The sequence below is a fragment of the Corvus moneduloides genome, chromosome 13 (assembly GCF_009650955.1).
Source record: "Corvus moneduloides isolate bCorMon1 chromosome 13, bCorMon1.pri, whole genome shotgun sequence".
In the NCBI taxonomy this organism is placed as follows: domain Eukaryota; kingdom Metazoa; phylum Chordata; class Aves; order Passeriformes; family Corvidae; genus Corvus; species Corvus moneduloides.
The window spans coordinates 12,378,596-12,396,272 of record NC_045488.1 but is presented as its reverse complement, the minus strand read 5'-3'; the positions used below and the strand labels follow the sequence as shown (position 1 = coordinate 12,396,272).

The window sequence follows — 17,677 nt, the reverse complement described above, 5'->3', positions numbered from 1 at the left end:
TTGAATACAGAGATCTCTGTAATACTTCATCTAAATCTAGCTTCACTACGCTGGAAGTGAAGATCAGTGTTCAAAGTCTTGATCTTGCCAGGTTTGAATATTAAAGAGAAACTGAAACCACAGTGGTATTTCACCTGGTTCACTGATGCAGGTAAACACTGATTGTTGCTCAAGAAAGTTGCCTTATTCCATGAAGTAACATCTACAGACCCCTTAACTTTGGATGCTGTCCAGAGCTGGCCCCTGTAACGCTTTCTTTATACAGCTTTTGGCTTTGGCTTTCCTGGCCAATATTACCACTTCTGTGTACAAACCAGCTGCACCTAAGCAAGGTTTTATCTTTTTTTAGATTCCATGTTGTCGCATCAAAGGGAAACCTGGATTGCTTGAACACCATCCTTGTGCATGGAGTTGATATCACAGCCACTGATGCTGCAGGTGGGTTTCCTCCCTGGCTCAGGGCCAACCTGAAAATGCTCTCAGATGAGTTTCATTCTGGAATGAAGCTGAAGCACAGGATAGCTCTTCCTTCTTTTTGTAGTTGGTAAAAAATGAATTATTTGTGTGACTTGTTGCTGGTCTTGAGGAAACTGGTCGTGTCCTGTCATGGAGGTCACGAATGCAGCAGAACTTAAGGAATGTGGGTTTGTGCTGCTGTAATTGTGTTTATAATGTGCTCCAGACACACTGGTGAGATCAGCATTTCTGGGTGACAGCAACAGGATAAGAAGAGTTTTAAATGAACTCGAAGTGAGGATTCAAATGGAATGTTGTGGGAGGTGTTTGTGTGCCCAACTGGGCCTCAGAAGCTCAGAGTTCATCTGTACCTTCCAGATTTCCTTGTGTGATAGCAGAGTTTGTGGAAGGTCTTATAAAGAGACAGTTAAAAACAGGTGCTAATTTTCAGATTGTTTGCCTCAGAATTTAACATGTTTAATATGAAGCTGAAAACAAGAGAATTATAGAGAAAACTTGGCCTCCTCTTCTTGTGGGAGAGCTTATTTTTTAAATGCTTGTGTGGAGTCAGCTGCAGTATTTTGACATTAATTTCAGAAATGAACTCTCATTGTTGAATGAAGATTCACTAAAATAAGAAAAGACTATAACAAAGTGAAGTGTAGACAGGAGATGTCACAGCACAGACAGATCTGGGGGGATTGACCCACAGGAGCTGTTGTATCTCAGATGCTGGGAATATTCATCAGAAATTCATTCAAGCCAAACCCTGAACTGCTGTTGCTCTCTTTTTAGGCAGAAACGCCCTGCATTTGGCTGCTAAGTATGGCCATGCTTTGTGTTTGCAGAAGCTCTTGCAGGTACTAAAAATACAGCTTGTCTCTACAGCTCTTATATTGAGGGGAAAAACGTGGTTTTAAATACACTGATTCAAAATTGGGGTATGTGATTTCTTTCTTAACCAATCAGATTCTTTTTTAAAAATAAGAGTCATGGGAAAAGACTTTCATGTTAAATAACAGGTTGGGATGGAAAGAGTGCTAAAATAAAGAGAATAAACTTTTTGGTGTTACTCTTTTCATAGACAGTCAAATCAAGTTGTAGTTTGTGCTTCTTGAAGAAAATGGGGCTGAGTGTCTTTTAAAGACTGATGTTCCCTGTCTGAATGCAGTTGGATTTAGGAGCAGTAACACCGTCTGCTCCAGAGTAGTGTTTGCTTCAAAAGCTGGGCATTTATATCCACAAGCTCTCACTAATGAAACAACGTTGGAGAGTTGTCTTAGGTTTGTGTGATGTTTATTCTTTTTTTTTCTTATTTATTTATTCCGTTCATGATTATTGGAATTTTTTGGTAATTTTTAATGGTTTTTTGTTTATTTTTTAACTCTTGTTTATTTGCTGCATGTCTCAATGCAGATATAAATAACCCATTATCTGTAAAAAGTCTAATGAATTGTGCAATTTCTTTGCACAGTCTTAACTTTTTTTACGCCTTTTGGTCAGTGTGTTCAGAGGCCTAAATTGCACAGACCCAGATTTCATTCCTTCGTGTCTATCACTATATTTGTAGCTTCAAACTTGCATATTTTTTGCTTAAATCGCATTTTATTGCTTTAATTCAAACCTCAAACACTTCATGTTGTAAATGCAGTCTGAATTCTAATTGATAACTGGGGTTGTTTATTTTAACAGTACAACTGTCCAACGGAGAATGTGGATCTCCAGGGAAGAACTGCTCTTCATGATGCAGGTGAAGGGCTTGGCTTTGCTGGTAACTGTATAGAAATAAAGATTTAATTAATGGATTTACTTCCAGATGGGCTGGATTCTTCTCTTTCAATTTTGGTGACTGTAGTAGGAGAGAGTGTTTTATATTGTCATGGCATTTGTCCTCGATAATGAACTTAACAGTGTTAGGGGGCTTGTAGGTCTGAGATGAAATTGAGTAAAATCTTCAGATATCACGAGCAGAGTTTTAGGGCAGTGCCTTGAGTAGTTTAAGACATCTTTACTCTGGGTTTTCTGCACCCTCCTTATGCTGCAGAGTGTCTGGCACAGACAGGAGTGTTGGATTTCCTTTGGATATTTCGGGTGGTGTGAGAGCTGAGCCCTGCAGCCTTGTCAGGCTTTAACTCAGTTGTGGCCATTTTGGTGGAGCAGATAGGCCCAGGGCTGTGCCTGAGGCCTCCCCAGGCTGCTCTCAGTGTAGCCTCCCCTCCCTGCTCTCTCCACAGCCATGTCCGACTGCTCTGCCAGCATCCAGCTGCTCTGCGACCACGGCGCTGCCGTCAACTCCAAGGACGGGGTAAGGGGCTGCCCTCCCCCTCCTCCTGCACAAACCTGCTGGAGCTCTTGGCCTCCTCTGCCTCGTCCCCCTTCCCTCACCCTCTGCCCTTCCTCCCTCAGGACGGGAGGACACCACTGGTGCTGGCCACTCAGATGTGTCGCCCCACGGTCTGCCAGCTGCTCATAGACAGGGGGGCCGATGTCAATGCCAGGGACAAACAGAGCAGGTAAGGCCTGCAGAGGAGTACTGGAATTCCTGCTGGCATGTGAAGGGAAGCTGCCCCTTAGCAGAATAAATGTGCTAAACCTGGGGGAAGAGAAGCTGGGATTTAGTTCAGACATTCAACACTGCAGGTAAACCTGGCCTTTTGTACTGCTCCTGCTTGCATCCAAAATACTCCAGGCTTGTTCCTGCCAGCAGGGAACCTGCACTTGGTTGTTTGAAGGGTCTGTCTGTCCAAAGCAGCCCTTGGGGTCAATTTACAAAATGGGCCATGGCAAAAGTGGTGCTCTGGCAAGAAGTCCTGAGTCCGTTGGAGCTCCCAAGGGACCTTGACCTGTTTATTCCTGGGGTCAGGGGAGGAGGGTTCTATTTGTAGCTGCTGCTTTTGCCAGTTATTTCTTAGAGGACTCCTGCATGACATGAGGCTGCCGTGGGGCAAAGCCTGGCTACTCGCACTGCATGTCCTGCAGTTGGGAAGTCTTTGGGAAGCACTGCCAGGGCTCCCAGGCACCCCCCCTCTCCAAACCTTGTCTAAACTCCTTGCCTGGTGTTTGTTGTGTCTATTGAGATTTGTGTCTTATAGAGGAAACCGAAGTCATGGGAGTTCTCCAGACAGTGGCTGACTCTCAAAGGCAGCACATCTGTGCTGGTTTCATGGAAATACTGCTATTATGGGGGGTTTGTTTGCTTTTTCACAAATATTTAAACATTGCCCAAGTGACTTTTGAAAGCTGTTTCCTCTCTGGACAGAGGAAGGGTGCCTTGGCTGAAGTTTCTGTGATTAAACATGAATGTACCAGGGGTTAGCTCTGTAAATGATGCACAGTGGGATCCCTGGATCTCTCAATCCCATCTCTCTCCCCATCCCAGGACTGCCCTAATGTTAGGCTGTGAATATGGCTGCAAGGATGCCGTGGAGGTGTTGCTCAGAAATGGTGCTGATGTTGGTTTGACTGATGGCCTTGGGCATGACTGTGCTTACTATGCCAGGATTGGGGACAATATTGACATTTTGGCTTTAATAAAAGCTGCCGTTGAGGACTCTGGCAGAGGTAGGAGGAACCTACAACACTTTCCTTTGGGTGGAATTGTGTCCCTACTCCTGTGTCTCCACAAACTCTCCTGGAGGGCAGCTGTGGTCCTTTGACCACAAAGGTCATAAACTGTCTGGTTGGGAGGGGAAAGACAGTTTTTTGGGGTTGTTTGGTTTTACTAAAGCTTTAAGGGGGATGCAGGCTCTGATGCCTTGAGGGCTTAACAGTATTGATTATGGAAGTTATTTACCCTTATTTTACAGAAATAGCCTTTATTTTATAGAAACAAATAGCCTTTTTTTGGGTAGTAATAGCCTTTATTTCATAGAAATAAATAGCCTTTATTTTATAGAAAAGCTTGTGAATGTTTCCATGTTTGATTAATTGGGGGCGTGGTGAGCTATTTTTTGAAATGCCCTCCCGGGGTGGAAAGGGGGTAGAATTAGCTGAATGTGTTGCATTGTTGCATGAACCTGAATGAAATGCCTTTTGTAACTTCCTATTTTTGTGGTGCTTTTTTAGGAAGAGACAGCATGAAGAGAGGGCAGGCTGAGCGAAAGGTACTTCCTGAGGCCATTTATCACTGGGGTGTTGAGAGGGGGATCAGGATTGTGCTGTGACACAAAACAACATCAGTATTTTCTGAATTAACTCCCTCTGTGGCTGAGAAGGTCCCCTCTGTAATCAGATGGTGTGGCTGGTTCTGGTTGGAAGACATTCCATGATGGGCTTGTTCAGGATTGGAGTTTGGACAGGCCTCCCATTTGTGTGAGGGTGAGGTCATGGGTGACACCTGTCCCAATGGGAATTGGGGAGGATTGGGCCCTGGGGAAGCTGGGAGGGAGGCTGGGATGTTCACAGGACACAACAGGGATATAAAGGAATGTTTTCCTGCTGTACTGACAGGTCACCAGCATGTCCCAGAAGCGGGGCCGGGGCTATGGAACACAGGAGGAGCTCAGCGTCAAACTGTTCCAAAAGGAACCACACGCCCAGGTGGGTGGGGAGGATCCTGGGCCCTGTGGATTCCCACTGGGATAATGAGCCAGAGGCACTAAAGACAAGCTGAGCTGGTGAAGTGAGCACTAATGATCCCATCAACAAAGGTCATATATTGCTGTTTACTGAAAAACTAATTGCATGATGTGGAGTGTGGCAATTATGCAGATGAGCTGTAAACTTTTTCAGGAAAAAAACGGCACTTTTTTGTGTAATAAATAGTTGGAAGTGTGCCTTTCCTATCTCTTAACCTTCTGCCTCTGTAGTAAAATCAGAGTCACAAGCCAGGAAGATTTATCTTTTTAACATTGTCAAGAGATGTATGTTTGTGTCATACTAAAAATAATCTGTGTCATAATTGTTCTACTAACCAGCATTAATTTTTGAAAATGGCAATGACATTTCCATGTCATTGCCATTTTCAAAAGATTAGGCAGGGCCTGGAGTCTTCAGTGGCTGTTAAAACTATTGGTTGGTTCAGAGTCTTTACCTTTCCCAATGTGTGTGTAGTGGGGGAGATCTTCTTTATTTATTTTAAATTTCGTATTTCACTTTTAAGGACTTGGAGTTGGAAAACCAAGATTTGAAAGATCGAATGAGAGAAGTGCAGGAGGAGCAGAGGATGCTGCTGGACAGAATCAGTGGGCTACAGCTGCAGCTGAGTGAGGTAAACCAAGACGTGGAATACCTGGCTGGAAATCTGGGATAACCAGCTGGTGCTGACAGGAGAAGTAGCAAGGAAGGCACATGGAATTAGGATGTGGTGTCCATTGCTTTCCTGGGAATTACTGCAATGTGTGTCACTCATTTTCTGCTGGAAAAGCTTTGGTCTTGTAGTTAAATTGTGAGGAGACTGATGCAATGTCCTTCCCTGACACCCAGGAATTGGAGCAATACCATTTGTGGCTCTGCCTCCCAGTGCAGCTGAGCCATGGGCTGCTCTGGAGTGTTGGGATTTGGAGATTGAGCTTCATCTCTCCATTAAATGTCGGTGGTGTGTGGCACTACTTTGTCATCAGCTGGTTTTCCAGCTGTTACTGGAAGTGGAAGCACGGAGAAAAAAGTCTTCAATTGGCAAGAAAACAAAACCAAAGGTTTTTAATAGAAGTTCCTCACCCAAATTTGAAATGTCGATTTAAAAAAAAATTCCCTCTTTTTGGAGGGCTAAGTATGACCAGTAGAAAGAAAATATAAAGAAGATTTTTTGCTGGGTTTTTGCTTTGTGGAGGCTGTTTCTTTGCTGTATTTTTGTAGAGGTACGTTTATGCAGCTTTTCCTAAGTGTAGCCCATGGATGGAAAGAATATTTTTGAGTGCAGTCACTGGCTTGTCTGAACTCCTGTTCAAGCATTGCCTTTATAAAACAAACTTCTTAATAGTCGTGTCCCCAAATCAGCAAACTTCTTCTGAAAAGCTGTACTCTGCTGCCTCAGTAGTGTCTGTGCTAGGAAACTGAGGAGATATTCCAGTTTCCAGAGACATTGCTCTGTCAGACATCCTTAACTCGTGGCAAGAGAAATAGAAAATAGAGCGATAAAGCTGGATGGAAACTGGAAGGGGAGCATTAGAAACTGGGGTGGATTTGTCAGCTGATGAACTCTGTGCGAGCCCCTTAAACATAATTGAAGAAATGATTTGGGGGGGATTTTTTTATTATTTTTGCAGGAGCAAATGTTTGCAGATGATCTTGAGAATGAGGTAGGATGTGTCACCTGCAGGTGTAACAGGACTGGGGAATAGGGGGAGCAACTCTCTCTCTTTTATTTCCTGTACAGTTTTAAACACATTACTTAAAAGCTACCTAAAAATGCTAAATGAAGCATCTAATGCTCTGGATCAGTTTATGCAGCTCCACAGTATTTCTGTTACTACAAATAATGTGTTGTTCCCATGGCTCCTTTAAAGCACACTTAGGATATTCAGCACACTGATAATATTAAGCATCTCTTCAGTGGCTTTCAGTAATGCAAGACTAACAAATATGAATTAATTAAACAGTAGCAGATTATGTTGGTGCATATTCTTGACTCTTTCTTCAAGACTCCTCCTGTAGAGGAGCAGTCTTGAAGAAGAACTTCAGAAGCAAAAAATTAGGGATTCTTTTGGTGCTGATCTTGGTTGAAGTTCTGTCTAAACTCCTGGAAAAGGTGCTCGAGGTCTTATAAACCTGTCCATTCTTGTGGCTTTGGCTATGTGGCACTCCTTCTCTTTCAGAAAGATGAGTTGAAGAAAATCCTGACTACCAAGGAAAAGCAGCAGGAAGAAAGTTTAAGGACTATTGAAGCTCTCAAAGCTAAACTCAAGTATTATGAAGTATGTTGAGTGATCTGAAATGTGATACAGCAATTGATATTTACAGTAGGAAATACTTCAGCATTTTAAATTGCTGGAAGTGTTGAATGGTTATCTCACTGTAAAAGCTTTCCCTGCCCTTTCACCCCTAGTTTAACACAGAGCAGAAATTTGAAATGAATTTTCAGCTTTATTTTTGTTCTTGCTGTTTGATTTTAGGGTGACTCTGCGGGGTCTGGCGGTAACTTTGGAAATAGTAAGTGCAGTTATTTTTTAAAGCTTTCTGTGCCTGATGCAGTGTTAGAATACAGAGATCAAGGGAGTTTTGGTCATCTCTTCCTATTGCTGGTCTGAAATGCAGCCAGGCCTTGTGTCCACCCCTGAGCCCTCCGAGCAGAGCTGTGTTTGTAGGTGCTGCCAGGGCACCATTGATCAATCTCCCAGGAGTGCCTGGCCTTTGGAAATGTGCCTGGGGACTCTGCTGTGTCCTCTGATAATGTGAAAAACGAGCTGAGCAGGATCCACAATCCCAATCTTTCCATCCTTCCAAGCTAAACAATGCTCCTGCCTGGCTGAGGGGCAGCAGCTGTGTCAGTGTCAGAGCTGGAGTGGAGCAGGTTTGACTTTCAGCACACGACCTGAGCTCACACTTGTGTGAGAAATGATCCCATTTCCAGGAACTGGAGTCTCCTGCATCCAGCCCAGCTGCAGACCTGCCTTGCACTTGTGTAACATAAGGGCTCTTGACAGATTAAATGATATTTTGAGTGTTTGGCTGCCTGGCAGGAGGAGTCATGGATGTGGAGTGCAGGGGATGCTTTTCCTGCTGTGGTCATGTGCAGACATGAGCTGGGCAAGCTGCCAGCTGTGACCCTTCTGCAGGACCAGAACCCAGCCTGGCAAACCACTTTTCCCCTCCTCCTTAGGAGGGCTTTGGCCAGGTTTCCTGTGGGGATTAATTAAGTAGTTGTTGTTTTAATAACAAGCACTTAAACACCAGCCTTCAGCCTAGCATGGCCCCAGTGACCAGAATAAAGCTAGGGAGGAAAATCAGTGTTCTTGTGATTGTGTTACTGTTTTTAACCAGAGCCTAATCACTGTTTGCTTTGAAAATCCAGGAAAAGAAGATTTATTACTTAAACAAGGCCAAGCATTTGCAGTGGAATCCCAGGTAATAAATATTTTACCACTGGAAGGAACTGAGATAGTCGTGCGGGGAAAGCTAAACGTGCTTATAAATGTGTGTTTATTGAGCATTGCTTCTGAACACACGGTTTTGAGGGATTCTTGCTTTTCCATGTTTCTTTTTAACTGTGGGTGCCCTCTAGAGTCCTGTCTGTGACAGGGCTGTAAATGCTGGGAACTGCTGGGTCTGTCATGAGCTCTCCTGAACGTGTTTTACAAAGTCACAGTGTAAACTGGGGTTCATCTCCATAATATTTTTCTTATTTAAATTCAGCTAATATTCAGAAGATTTCATTTTCCTGCCTGCTATATGGTAATATATCAACCTTTTAAAGCTACATTTTGGGTGTAAGCAAGGTCCACCAGACCCTTGGGGGTGGAATGAGACGGTCTTTAAGGTCCCTTCCAACCCAAACCCTTCTAGAATTCCAAATGACTGCATTCCTCACCCTTCTCAGCAAGAGGGGTCTGTTAACCATGACATTTTCTGTTCTGGTTCCTGAAAAATTGTTGTCATACGCTTGAGGGATGGGAGCAATATCTTAATAAATTAAATTTGCTCTAGAAGATGAGTGATTAAATATGAACGCAGAACAAGGGAAGTGGAATTAATGTATTATACCTGCCCCTCTAGGTTTAGGTTTAGATGGGGTATTTGGGAAGGAATTGTTCCCTGTGAGGGTGGGGAGGCCCTGGCACAGGGTGCCCAGAGCAGCTGTGACTGCCCCTGGATCCCTGGCAGTGGCCTGGAAAGCCAGGCTGGACAGGGCTTGGAGCAGGCTGGGATAGTGGAAGGTGTCCCTGCCCATGGCACTGGATGGGCTTTAAGATCCTTTCCAATCCAAACCATTCCATGACTGGGAAGCAGTAATGTAGAGCAATATTCAAGATTTTTGCTGTTAAAAGCTGAAATACCTGTTCCTCTACTATGGGCAGGAATAACTTTTCGTGGTTTTAAGAAAGCAAAAGAAATCTCTTGTATGAGTTATGTTCAGATCAACTGGATTTTAGACAGTTCCCTGGGTGAAAGTTCCCATTTTAAATGATAAGTACTAAACACGTGTCTGTGACTTGTCAGAGTTGTGAACGTATATTTTTGTGCCAATTTCCTTTCAGTCCCGGTCTATGCTGAGGCCCCTGGAGCTCTCCCTGCCTACCCAATCACCCAGTTCAGAGAAGGAAACTTCAAAGAAAGAACTTGACAACCTGAGGAGCTGCTTTGGTGCAGCCAAGGAAGAGATCAGCAAACTGCAGAGGGAACTGTCTCTGAAGGCCTCGGAATGTAAAGCTCTGGCATCAGAGTGCGAGAGAACCAAGGCAGAGTCTGATGGACAGATAAAACAGCTGGAGGATGCTTTAAAGGATGTTCAGAAGAGAATGTTTGACTCTGAAGGCAAAGTGAAGCAAATGCAGAGCCACTTCCTTGCTCTGAAGGATCACTTGACCAACGAAGTGGCCTCGGGAAGCACCAAGGTGACAGAGGAGCTCAAGGAGCAGCTCCGAGAGATGAAAACCAAGTACGAGGGAGCCTCTGCGGAGGTGGGGAAACTGAGGAACCAGATTAAGCAGAATGAATTGCTGGTGGCAGAGTTCCAAAGGGACGAGGGAAGGCTGGTGGAGGAAAATAAAAGGTTGCAGAAGGAACTTGTGAAGTTGGAGATGGAGCGAGATAAAAGGGGCAGGAATGTCACAGAGTTGGAAGGGCAGCTCAAAGAGACAGCAGCCAAATTGGCCCAGTCTGTGAGCACAGAGAAGTTTGAGAACATGAAGAGTTTGCTGTCAAACGAGGTGAATGAGAAAGCAAGGAAATTAGCAGAGGTGGAAGGGGAGCGAGAGAAGCTGCAAGCAGAGGTTGTGCTTTTACAGAGGGAATCTGAGAGTCAGAGAGCTCAGCTGGCTCAGCATGTGAAGCCAGAAGTGCACGAGCAAATGAGGAGTGGGTTTGAGCAAAGGAAAGAGGAACTGGGGAAGGCAATTTCTGAGCTATCACAGAAGAATGAGACCCTGCAGAAGGAACTTGAAAGATTGCAGGCTGATAACAAGGTGCTGAAACAGCAAGTCCAAATGCTAAAAACTGAAATTAAAAGCCAGAATGTGCCTTTAAAAATTCATGAAGAGTTGAAGAAAACAAACGATCTGGCTGTGGGAGACCTGACAAAAAAGCTTTTTGAAATAACAAAGAAGTACAATGAAAGCAAAGCAGAAGCTGAAAAGTTGCTGGCAGAGAGGAACAACTTAAGTGACAATATCAGCCACTTCCAAGCTGTGTACCTGTCTCCAGAGCAGCACAAGAAAGAGGTGGAAGCTTTAAAATCTAATGGGATTGAGCTTGAAAAGCAGCTTGCTGAGCTTCAGAAGAAATATGATGAGGAGCAAGCAAAAATGGGCAAACTGGTGACGGAGAACACGGGCTTGAGGGAGACCCTGAGGGATCAGTATGTGCTGGCGACCACACACGAGGAGGTTAAAACTGTCCTGAACAGCACCCTGGAAAAGACCAATGGGGAGCTGTCAGATCTGAAGGGGAAAATTGGAGAGATAAAGCAAGAGTTCCTGAGGGTAAATGAGGAAAATGGAGCTTTGAAAAGTAAGGTGAAACTCTTACAGAACCAAATAAAAACTGAGTATATAAGTTTGAAAGATCATGAAACCACAGTAAATACTTTAAATAAAAGCGTGCAAGAGCTGCAGGAGAACAATGCTGCCATTAGGGCTGAGCATAAGAGGGGGCAAGATGAAATCTTACAGTTGCATGCAGAAATTGAAGCCCAGAAGAAGGAACTGGACACAATTCAAGAGTGCATCAAGTCAAAATATGCCCCGGTTGCCTCCTTTGAGGACAGAGAGCAGAGCTTTGAAGCCACAGTGAAGGAATTAAGGACAAAGCTGCAGGAACAGGAGCAGAAGTGCAGAGAAAGTGAGGAGGAAGCCCAGAAGTGCAAAGAGGAGAACGAGAAGCTCAGGAGTGGGGTTCTGTCCATCCAGAATGACCTTCAGCAGAACTACATCCTGGCAGAGAAATCCCACGAGCTGGAGCGGCTGTGTGCCAGCAGGATGGAGGAGCTCAACCAGCAGCTGAGGGCACTGCTGAGGAAACACATGGGGCAGGAGGGGCAGGAAGAGCAGCAGGACAGGGCCAGCCAGCCCCTGGCTCAGCAGCTCCCGGCACGGCACATGGAGGCCCTGAGGGAGGCTCTTGGTCACACAGTGGAGGAGCTGAAGGAAGCCCTCAGCAGGAAGGAGGAGGGTTACAACAAGGAAACGCTCCGAGTAGGGGAGCTGCAGCAGGAACTGGCTGATCTGAAGAAGTCCTCAGTGCCTCTGGTGGAATATACCCAGCTGAAGGAAATGCTGGAAGGAGAAATCACAGCCATCAAAACCAGCCTGAAAGAAAAGGAGGCAGAAACGCAAGTGAAGAATGAGGAGGTGCTGAGGCTGCAGGCGGAGCTGCAGCTGAGCCAGCAGGCCTTGGCAGAGCTGCAGAGCAAGGAGCTGGTGTCCGTGGCAGAGTACAGCTCCATGAAGAGTGCCCTGGAGGCCCAGGTCAGCAGCATGGCTGGCCACTTGTCCAGCATGAACCAGAAGTACGAGCAGGCCTGTGAGGAGGCTCTGCAGGCCAGGAGGAGTGAGCTGTCCCTCAAGGATGAGAAGGAGCTGCTCCAGCTGCGGAGCTGCAGCATCGAGCAGGAGATCAAAGACCAGAAGGAAAGGTGTGACAAATCACTGACAACCATTATTGACCTGCAGAAGAGAATCCAGGAGTCTGCAAAGCAGGTGGAAGCCAAGGACAACAAGGTGAGTTCTGGGGTTTATGCTCCTGGTGCTCTCAGCTTGGCATTCAGGGACTAGGCTGCAAACGCAGCTCCTGAGGTGTTCCAGCACCACTGTGTGCTGAGCATTAGGTACCCAGGGCTGGCCCAAAGCAGCCGAAGTCCTGGTTTTGCATTATGCAAAGTTTTTCCAATCCCTTGTATGTTTTGGACATGGTGCAGTATTTAAATTCTGTTAAAGCTTCAGACTTTTGGGGGTATCAACTCCTCCTTCCACTGGAGCTGTGTTTGTGGGGCATCACTGACTTGCCTTAGCTAAAGGTTCACTGTTCTTCCTAGAAGTTAGACCTGGAATATCCTCAGATCCTCCCTTTTTTCAGTCATTTACATCACTGCTGACCTGCAGGCTGTGTACCTGACACATCCCAGTGCCCGGAGGCACAATGGGAACCTGACAGCATGTCAGGAAAATAAAGTCCTCTCTTAGCAAGCTGGGACAAAGACCCTTCAGTGCTTGCTGGGCTTCATCAGACTTGAAAGAATGTTAAAGAACAGTTTTCAGTGAGACATCCTTAAATGGTGTTTTCTGTGGGTTGTTTTTTTTAAAGATAACAGAGCTGCTGAATGACGTGGAGCGGTTGAAGCAGGCTCTCAATGGCTTGTCCCAGCTGACATACACCACTGGGATCCCCTCCAAGAGGCACAACCAGCAGGTGGAACTGCTCCAGAGCCAAGTGAAAACACTCCAGCAGCAGCTGGCTGTAAGTGCTCACACAAGGTGTTGTCTGACGTGCAGTAGCATTGCTTAATTCCTTGTATAAACAGGGAAATCTGGATGTGCCTGCTGGAGCAGGGGGTGTGACTGCAGCCTGATGCTTCACAAGTACAGTAGCCATTATTTTGGGTTTTTTTCCCCTGAGTTCTTGCTTCTCAGTAAATTTTTCTGCTTGCTTCTGCAGTTTGAGTTGCAAGACTTGGCAGCTTTTCCAGATGAAAAGGATATAAGCAAAGTAGGAGAACTTGTGCTTATGAGATACTGAGGTTTAGTCCTGCCAAGACCATTTCTGAATGCAGGCTCAGCTTTAGTAATTTCTTACAGAAACCCGACCCATGTATTTTTTCTCACCTTGGAAGGGTGAGGTGGTAATTTCTTAATGGCTGTGAGTAGTGTTCCTTTGCTTTTGAGTGTGGTGTTTATCATGAAGCACTGACAGAGCAGGGGACACATCCTGAGTGCTCGGATTTTGTGCACACTTCTGTGGCCCCTGTGGCTTCAGTAAAGCTCATGATTAAAGCTGTGTCTGAGCAAAGTGAGTTCTACTCCTGCACAGATTTACAAGTACACCTATCAGAGTGTTTGTAGGGTTGATTCTTACAAGGCAAAATGTTCTTAAATGGGGTGGTTTTAACAAAATAGATGATGCTGGTGTTGAAATAAATGTGCAGGGCCAGGAGTTGGGCTCTGATGGTCCTTTCCAGCTCAGGATATTCTGTGATTCTGTGAACTCAGCTCCTGGCTGGCTCTGGCAGCCTTTCAGCAAAAGAGCAGTGAATTTTTTTCCTTGATTAGTGGAGGGGATAAAACTTTAACCTGGAAATTCAGCTTTGGTTGGTCTGGCAGTGCCCAAAACCAAAAAGGCAGGAGCAGATGTTAAAAATGTGAGGGTTTCACCTCCTGTCCCTGTTCTCTCTCCTAGGATGCCAAGCGGCAGCACCAGGAGGTGGTTTCGGTGTATCGGACACATCTGCTCAGTGCTGTCCAGGTATGGCTGTGCCAGGGCAGATTGTTCTGCTCTCCTGTCTCTGTGTGAGGGTTCCTGAGACACGTTTCTGACTGGGCACTGGTTGGGTGGCCGAGGGCTCTTGGAGTGTTCAGCTCAGGGAGCCTTAGCGGGGACTCACCAGGGGCTGCAGCTCCTCCCGAGGGGCAGCTCCGATGTCTGCTCTGGGATCAGGGGCAGGATCCAGGGAATGGCTGGAGCTGTGTCAGGGGAGGTTTAGGTTGGATATCAAGAAAAGATTCTTCCCCCAGAGAGTTCTGGGGCACTGACCAGGCTGCCCAGGGAATGGGCACGGCCCCGAGGCTGCCAGAGCTCCAGGAGCGTTTGGACACTGCTCCCAGGGATGCCCAGGGTGGGATTGTTGGGGTGTCTGTGCAAGGCCAGGGGCTGGACTGGGTGACCCTGATGGGTCCCTCCCAGCTCAGGATATTCCACGATTCTGTAACCTCAAATAAACCTGAAACCAGCATCAAGTACCTGTTTTCATGTGGAGAGTTTTAATTTAGAATGGACTGGTCCAAGCAGAAACCCAGCCTCTACCGTGGCTGTGTCTTACTGGGGTGAGCATGTTCTTGATTCTGCTTCAGCCCAGGCAGTCAGGGAATCCAGGAATGGTTTGGGACAGTCATTTTTTCCCACATTGTGTTTTCATAAAGGAAAATGCTGTGTCTGAGAGGTCCGTGAGGAAAAAACCACAGGATCCCTCAAGTATTTCAGATTGTCCCAGAGTGGTGAAAACACAGCCACGAGTTAGGACTTTTGGGTGATGTTGAAGAATCTCCTAATGCTGGGAGTGGGTGGTTGATGCTTGGAGGGATTTTAAATGTTTGTGACTGATGTTTGCTCCTCCCAGGGTCACATGGATGAAGATGTCCAGGCTGCTCTGCTCCAGATCATCCGGATGAGGCAGGGCCTGGTTTGCTGATGTGCTCCTGAGGGCTGCTGTGTCTGGGTGCTGTGGCTGTGGGAGTGAGAACCTTCAGGGGCTTTATGTCGATATTAAATGAGTGATGGTGATAAAGCTGCAATTACAGCCTCCAAATATGAAGCAACTCACAAAGCTGAAGCATTTTCTCCTCATAAAACACTAAGCCAGGGCTACGGCTTTTCAGGCCTGACGCTTTTTTCATGACATAGATAAAAGGTGTAGAACATCTTTTAAAACTGTCAAAATGATGACATAGAGGTTTAAATTATTTTAATGTCTGATTGACCATTTATTAAAGCAGGACCTATACCCAGAAGCTCCAGTTGATCCTTGAACTTGAACTCTCATGGGATGGTTAAAAATAAACTGTGCAGAGGAGTGTGGCTGAGTGTTGTAGCTGTGGATGTCCCTTAATGATTAAGAGAAAGTGGCTAATTTGTCACACTGGCTGAGCAGGATGTGCTGTGACACGCAGAGGAAGGTGTTCAGGTGTCTCTTGTAACTTGGCTGGCCAAGTTACAGCCTTTATTTAATATATAAGCTTAAGACTTAGTGCCTTTGCTTTTACAAGACTTAAAAAACCAGGTTTTCCATCCAAACACTAACACTCCCTTCCCCCAAATTGTTCCTGAATGCTTTAAGCCTGACTCCTGCAGGCTGGAAGAGTGGGACTGGAGTGGCCTGGTTTGAGGAGCAGCAGTTTGATCCCAGTGCCATGGTGCTGCTGCTGCCTAATTTCATTCCTCATTAGGCCTTCATTAGGGTGTGACTGAGCAGCTCATTGAGCTGCACACGAGGCACTTCAGGTATTGGATTTTCAAACGCCAGCTCATGAAGTCTGAGCTGTAAACAATGTACTTTAATCTTCTTTGGGGGGGAAGATGCCAATAGTGAGGATTAATGAAAGGAGAATTTTTAATTGCTGGAATCTCGCATGAAACAAGGCTTCATTTTTAACTGAAGGATGATTTCCAAAAGGAAGCTTTTTTTAAAAAAACCCATGAAATTTGGTACTGTTCAAGGGAAGCCATTGAAAAATGAGCCTGATAACGAATGGGGCTGTTTAAATTGAGCACCAGTGAGTGCTGACCTCAGTTTACTTGTTAAAAGCCTTTGCTGATAACCACCAAGTGGGAATGTGGCATCCTGATGCAGAAAAGCCAAACTTCCCCTCCATATTCCTGAAAAATGAGGGCTGAAGTCAAAGTTCTCTGCTTTGTGTTGTTTGGGCTCCCCCAGCTGCCCCTCCAGGCCTTGGGCTCCTTTTTTTACAGTAGAGTTATGTTTATCTCCTTTTTTCTCCCTTTTTGGGCAGAGTCTTGTAGGACTGAAGAGGCCACGTGGAGGCTGCAGACAGTGATGGATGTGCAGGGCAGTTTTTATATAGAAACACCTTTAATATATTTACTAAATACATGTCTGTAGTTAAACAGATCTGCTGCTGCTTTCCTTTGGTTTCTTAGAGGACTATTTCAGAAAACATCTCAGAGTAAAGAGTTACTTTTTAGCCAAATTCTTTTATGATTGCATTACTTGAAACTTATTGGAGACGATTTGTTTTGTTGTACTAACTGGCCTATTTTGATATTGTGTTTCCTTATCCAGGGAGTTCTAGGTATGTTTTTCTAAATCTCTCCCATATTATAACATCAATAAAATGGTTTCTTCTTTTTTTTGCACGGTAGTGGTCAATTTCTGTTTAAGGTCAAGAAATATCAGTAGATTTTGGCGCTTTAACAGGTGTGGATTGTGTAAATCCTGGAAAAATGGGGGTGTCTCCAGGCTTGTGGAATGAACAATGCTGAGGAGTGAGAGGAGGAAGTGGGAGGTCAGCAGAATGTCAAATGCAACCGGAGAGGCTCCACTGTCCCCTGGAACAGCAGCGCCACATTAACGAGGTAATGGAGCCTGGAGCTGGGTGTTGGCACGAGGTTCTGTTGTGTAACAGCTCTTTGGAAAGGGAATTTTGCCTTTTTGTCTTGAGGAGCTGACTTGGAAATGGCTCAGAAAGCTGGGAAGTTGGAGTTTACTGCTTTTATCATCTTGTGCCTGTGTTGCTCTGCCAACTCAGAAAATTACCTTTTAATAGGAAAGCCATACACGTAATTGTCACAGCCATTAGGTCAGATGGATTTTACAGGAAGGGAAAAAGATGTTGAGCATTTAAGGGCCATTAAATTGTGCAGGTTTTCATTGGTGGGCTGCAGCCTCCGAGGCAGCATGACGCTGCGAGGGATATTTATTTTTACATTTGCAGAGCAGGGGAGGGAATACATTGCAAAGGAAAATAGGACATGAAAATGAGCTGGTTTTCCACTTGGTGAACAGCTAGTTTTATTTCATAATAATTAGTTTTACACTTCATTAAGTGTTGGGGGTTTTGCTTATATACTTTAAGAATACAGTGGAGAAGATTTAAAAATTCTCAGCAGGGCATCAAGTTACAATTTTATAATGTAATGAGGAATTTCAGAGGGAGATGGGATCTGTCTGAGGAGGATTAGGACTGGGGTAAGAATTAGTTTGAATTCAGAGATACTTCTGGTTGTCCTTGTCTCACTGAACAACTTGCTGGAGTTCTGGAAGGTTTTGACTTCTGTCCCAATGACAAACAAGTGAGGAGTGCTGCAGAGTCTCAGCTCCTGCTCAGAGGAGGGACAGAAGTTGGACATTCAGGAGTAATTTCTCCTGCTGGTGCTGGAAATGGCTCCAGCCTGGGCAGCA

The 17,677-nt window shown here is 45.3% G+C and overlaps 1 protein-coding gene across 3 annotated transcripts in view; it reads left to right on the top strand.

The window, feature by feature from the left end:
- UACA (uveal autoantigen with coiled-coil domains and ankyrin repeats) overlaps nt 1-16,632 on the top strand; it is a 28,647-nt gene extending 12,015 nt beyond the window's left edge. For 2 of the 3 annotated variants that reach the window (XM_032122795.1, XM_032122797.1), the window contains exons 3-19: nt 350-438; nt 1,252-1,316; nt 2,149-2,206; nt 2,691-2,761; nt 2,863-2,969; nt 3,836-4,017; nt 4,522-4,559; nt 4,906-4,995; nt 5,558-5,665; nt 6,663-6,695; nt 7,212-7,310; nt 7,509-7,545; nt 8,408-8,460; nt 9,591-12,269; nt 12,853-13,005; nt 13,942-14,007; nt 14,879-16,632. In XM_032122795.1, the coding sequence (XP_031978686.1) occupies nt 350-438; nt 1,252-1,316; nt 2,149-2,206; nt 2,691-2,761; nt 2,863-2,969; nt 3,836-4,017; nt 4,522-4,559; nt 4,906-4,995; nt 5,558-5,665; nt 6,663-6,695; nt 7,212-7,310; nt 7,509-7,545; nt 8,408-8,460; nt 9,591-12,269; nt 12,853-13,005; nt 13,942-14,007; nt 14,879-14,950 (4,000 nt within the window). In that variant the 3' untranslated portion in view covers nt 14,951-16,632. The remainder of the gene's footprint in view (nt 1-349; nt 439-1,251; nt 1,317-2,148; nt 2,207-2,690; nt 2,762-2,862; nt 2,970-3,835; nt 4,018-4,521; nt 4,560-4,905; nt 4,996-5,557; nt 5,666-6,662; nt 6,696-7,211; nt 7,311-7,508; nt 7,546-8,407; nt 8,461-9,590; nt 12,270-12,852; nt 13,006-13,941; nt 14,008-14,878) is intronic. The other variant, XM_032122796.1, reaches the window with a different exon arrangement.
- Nucleotides 16,633-17,677: the final 1,045 nt, after the last annotated feature.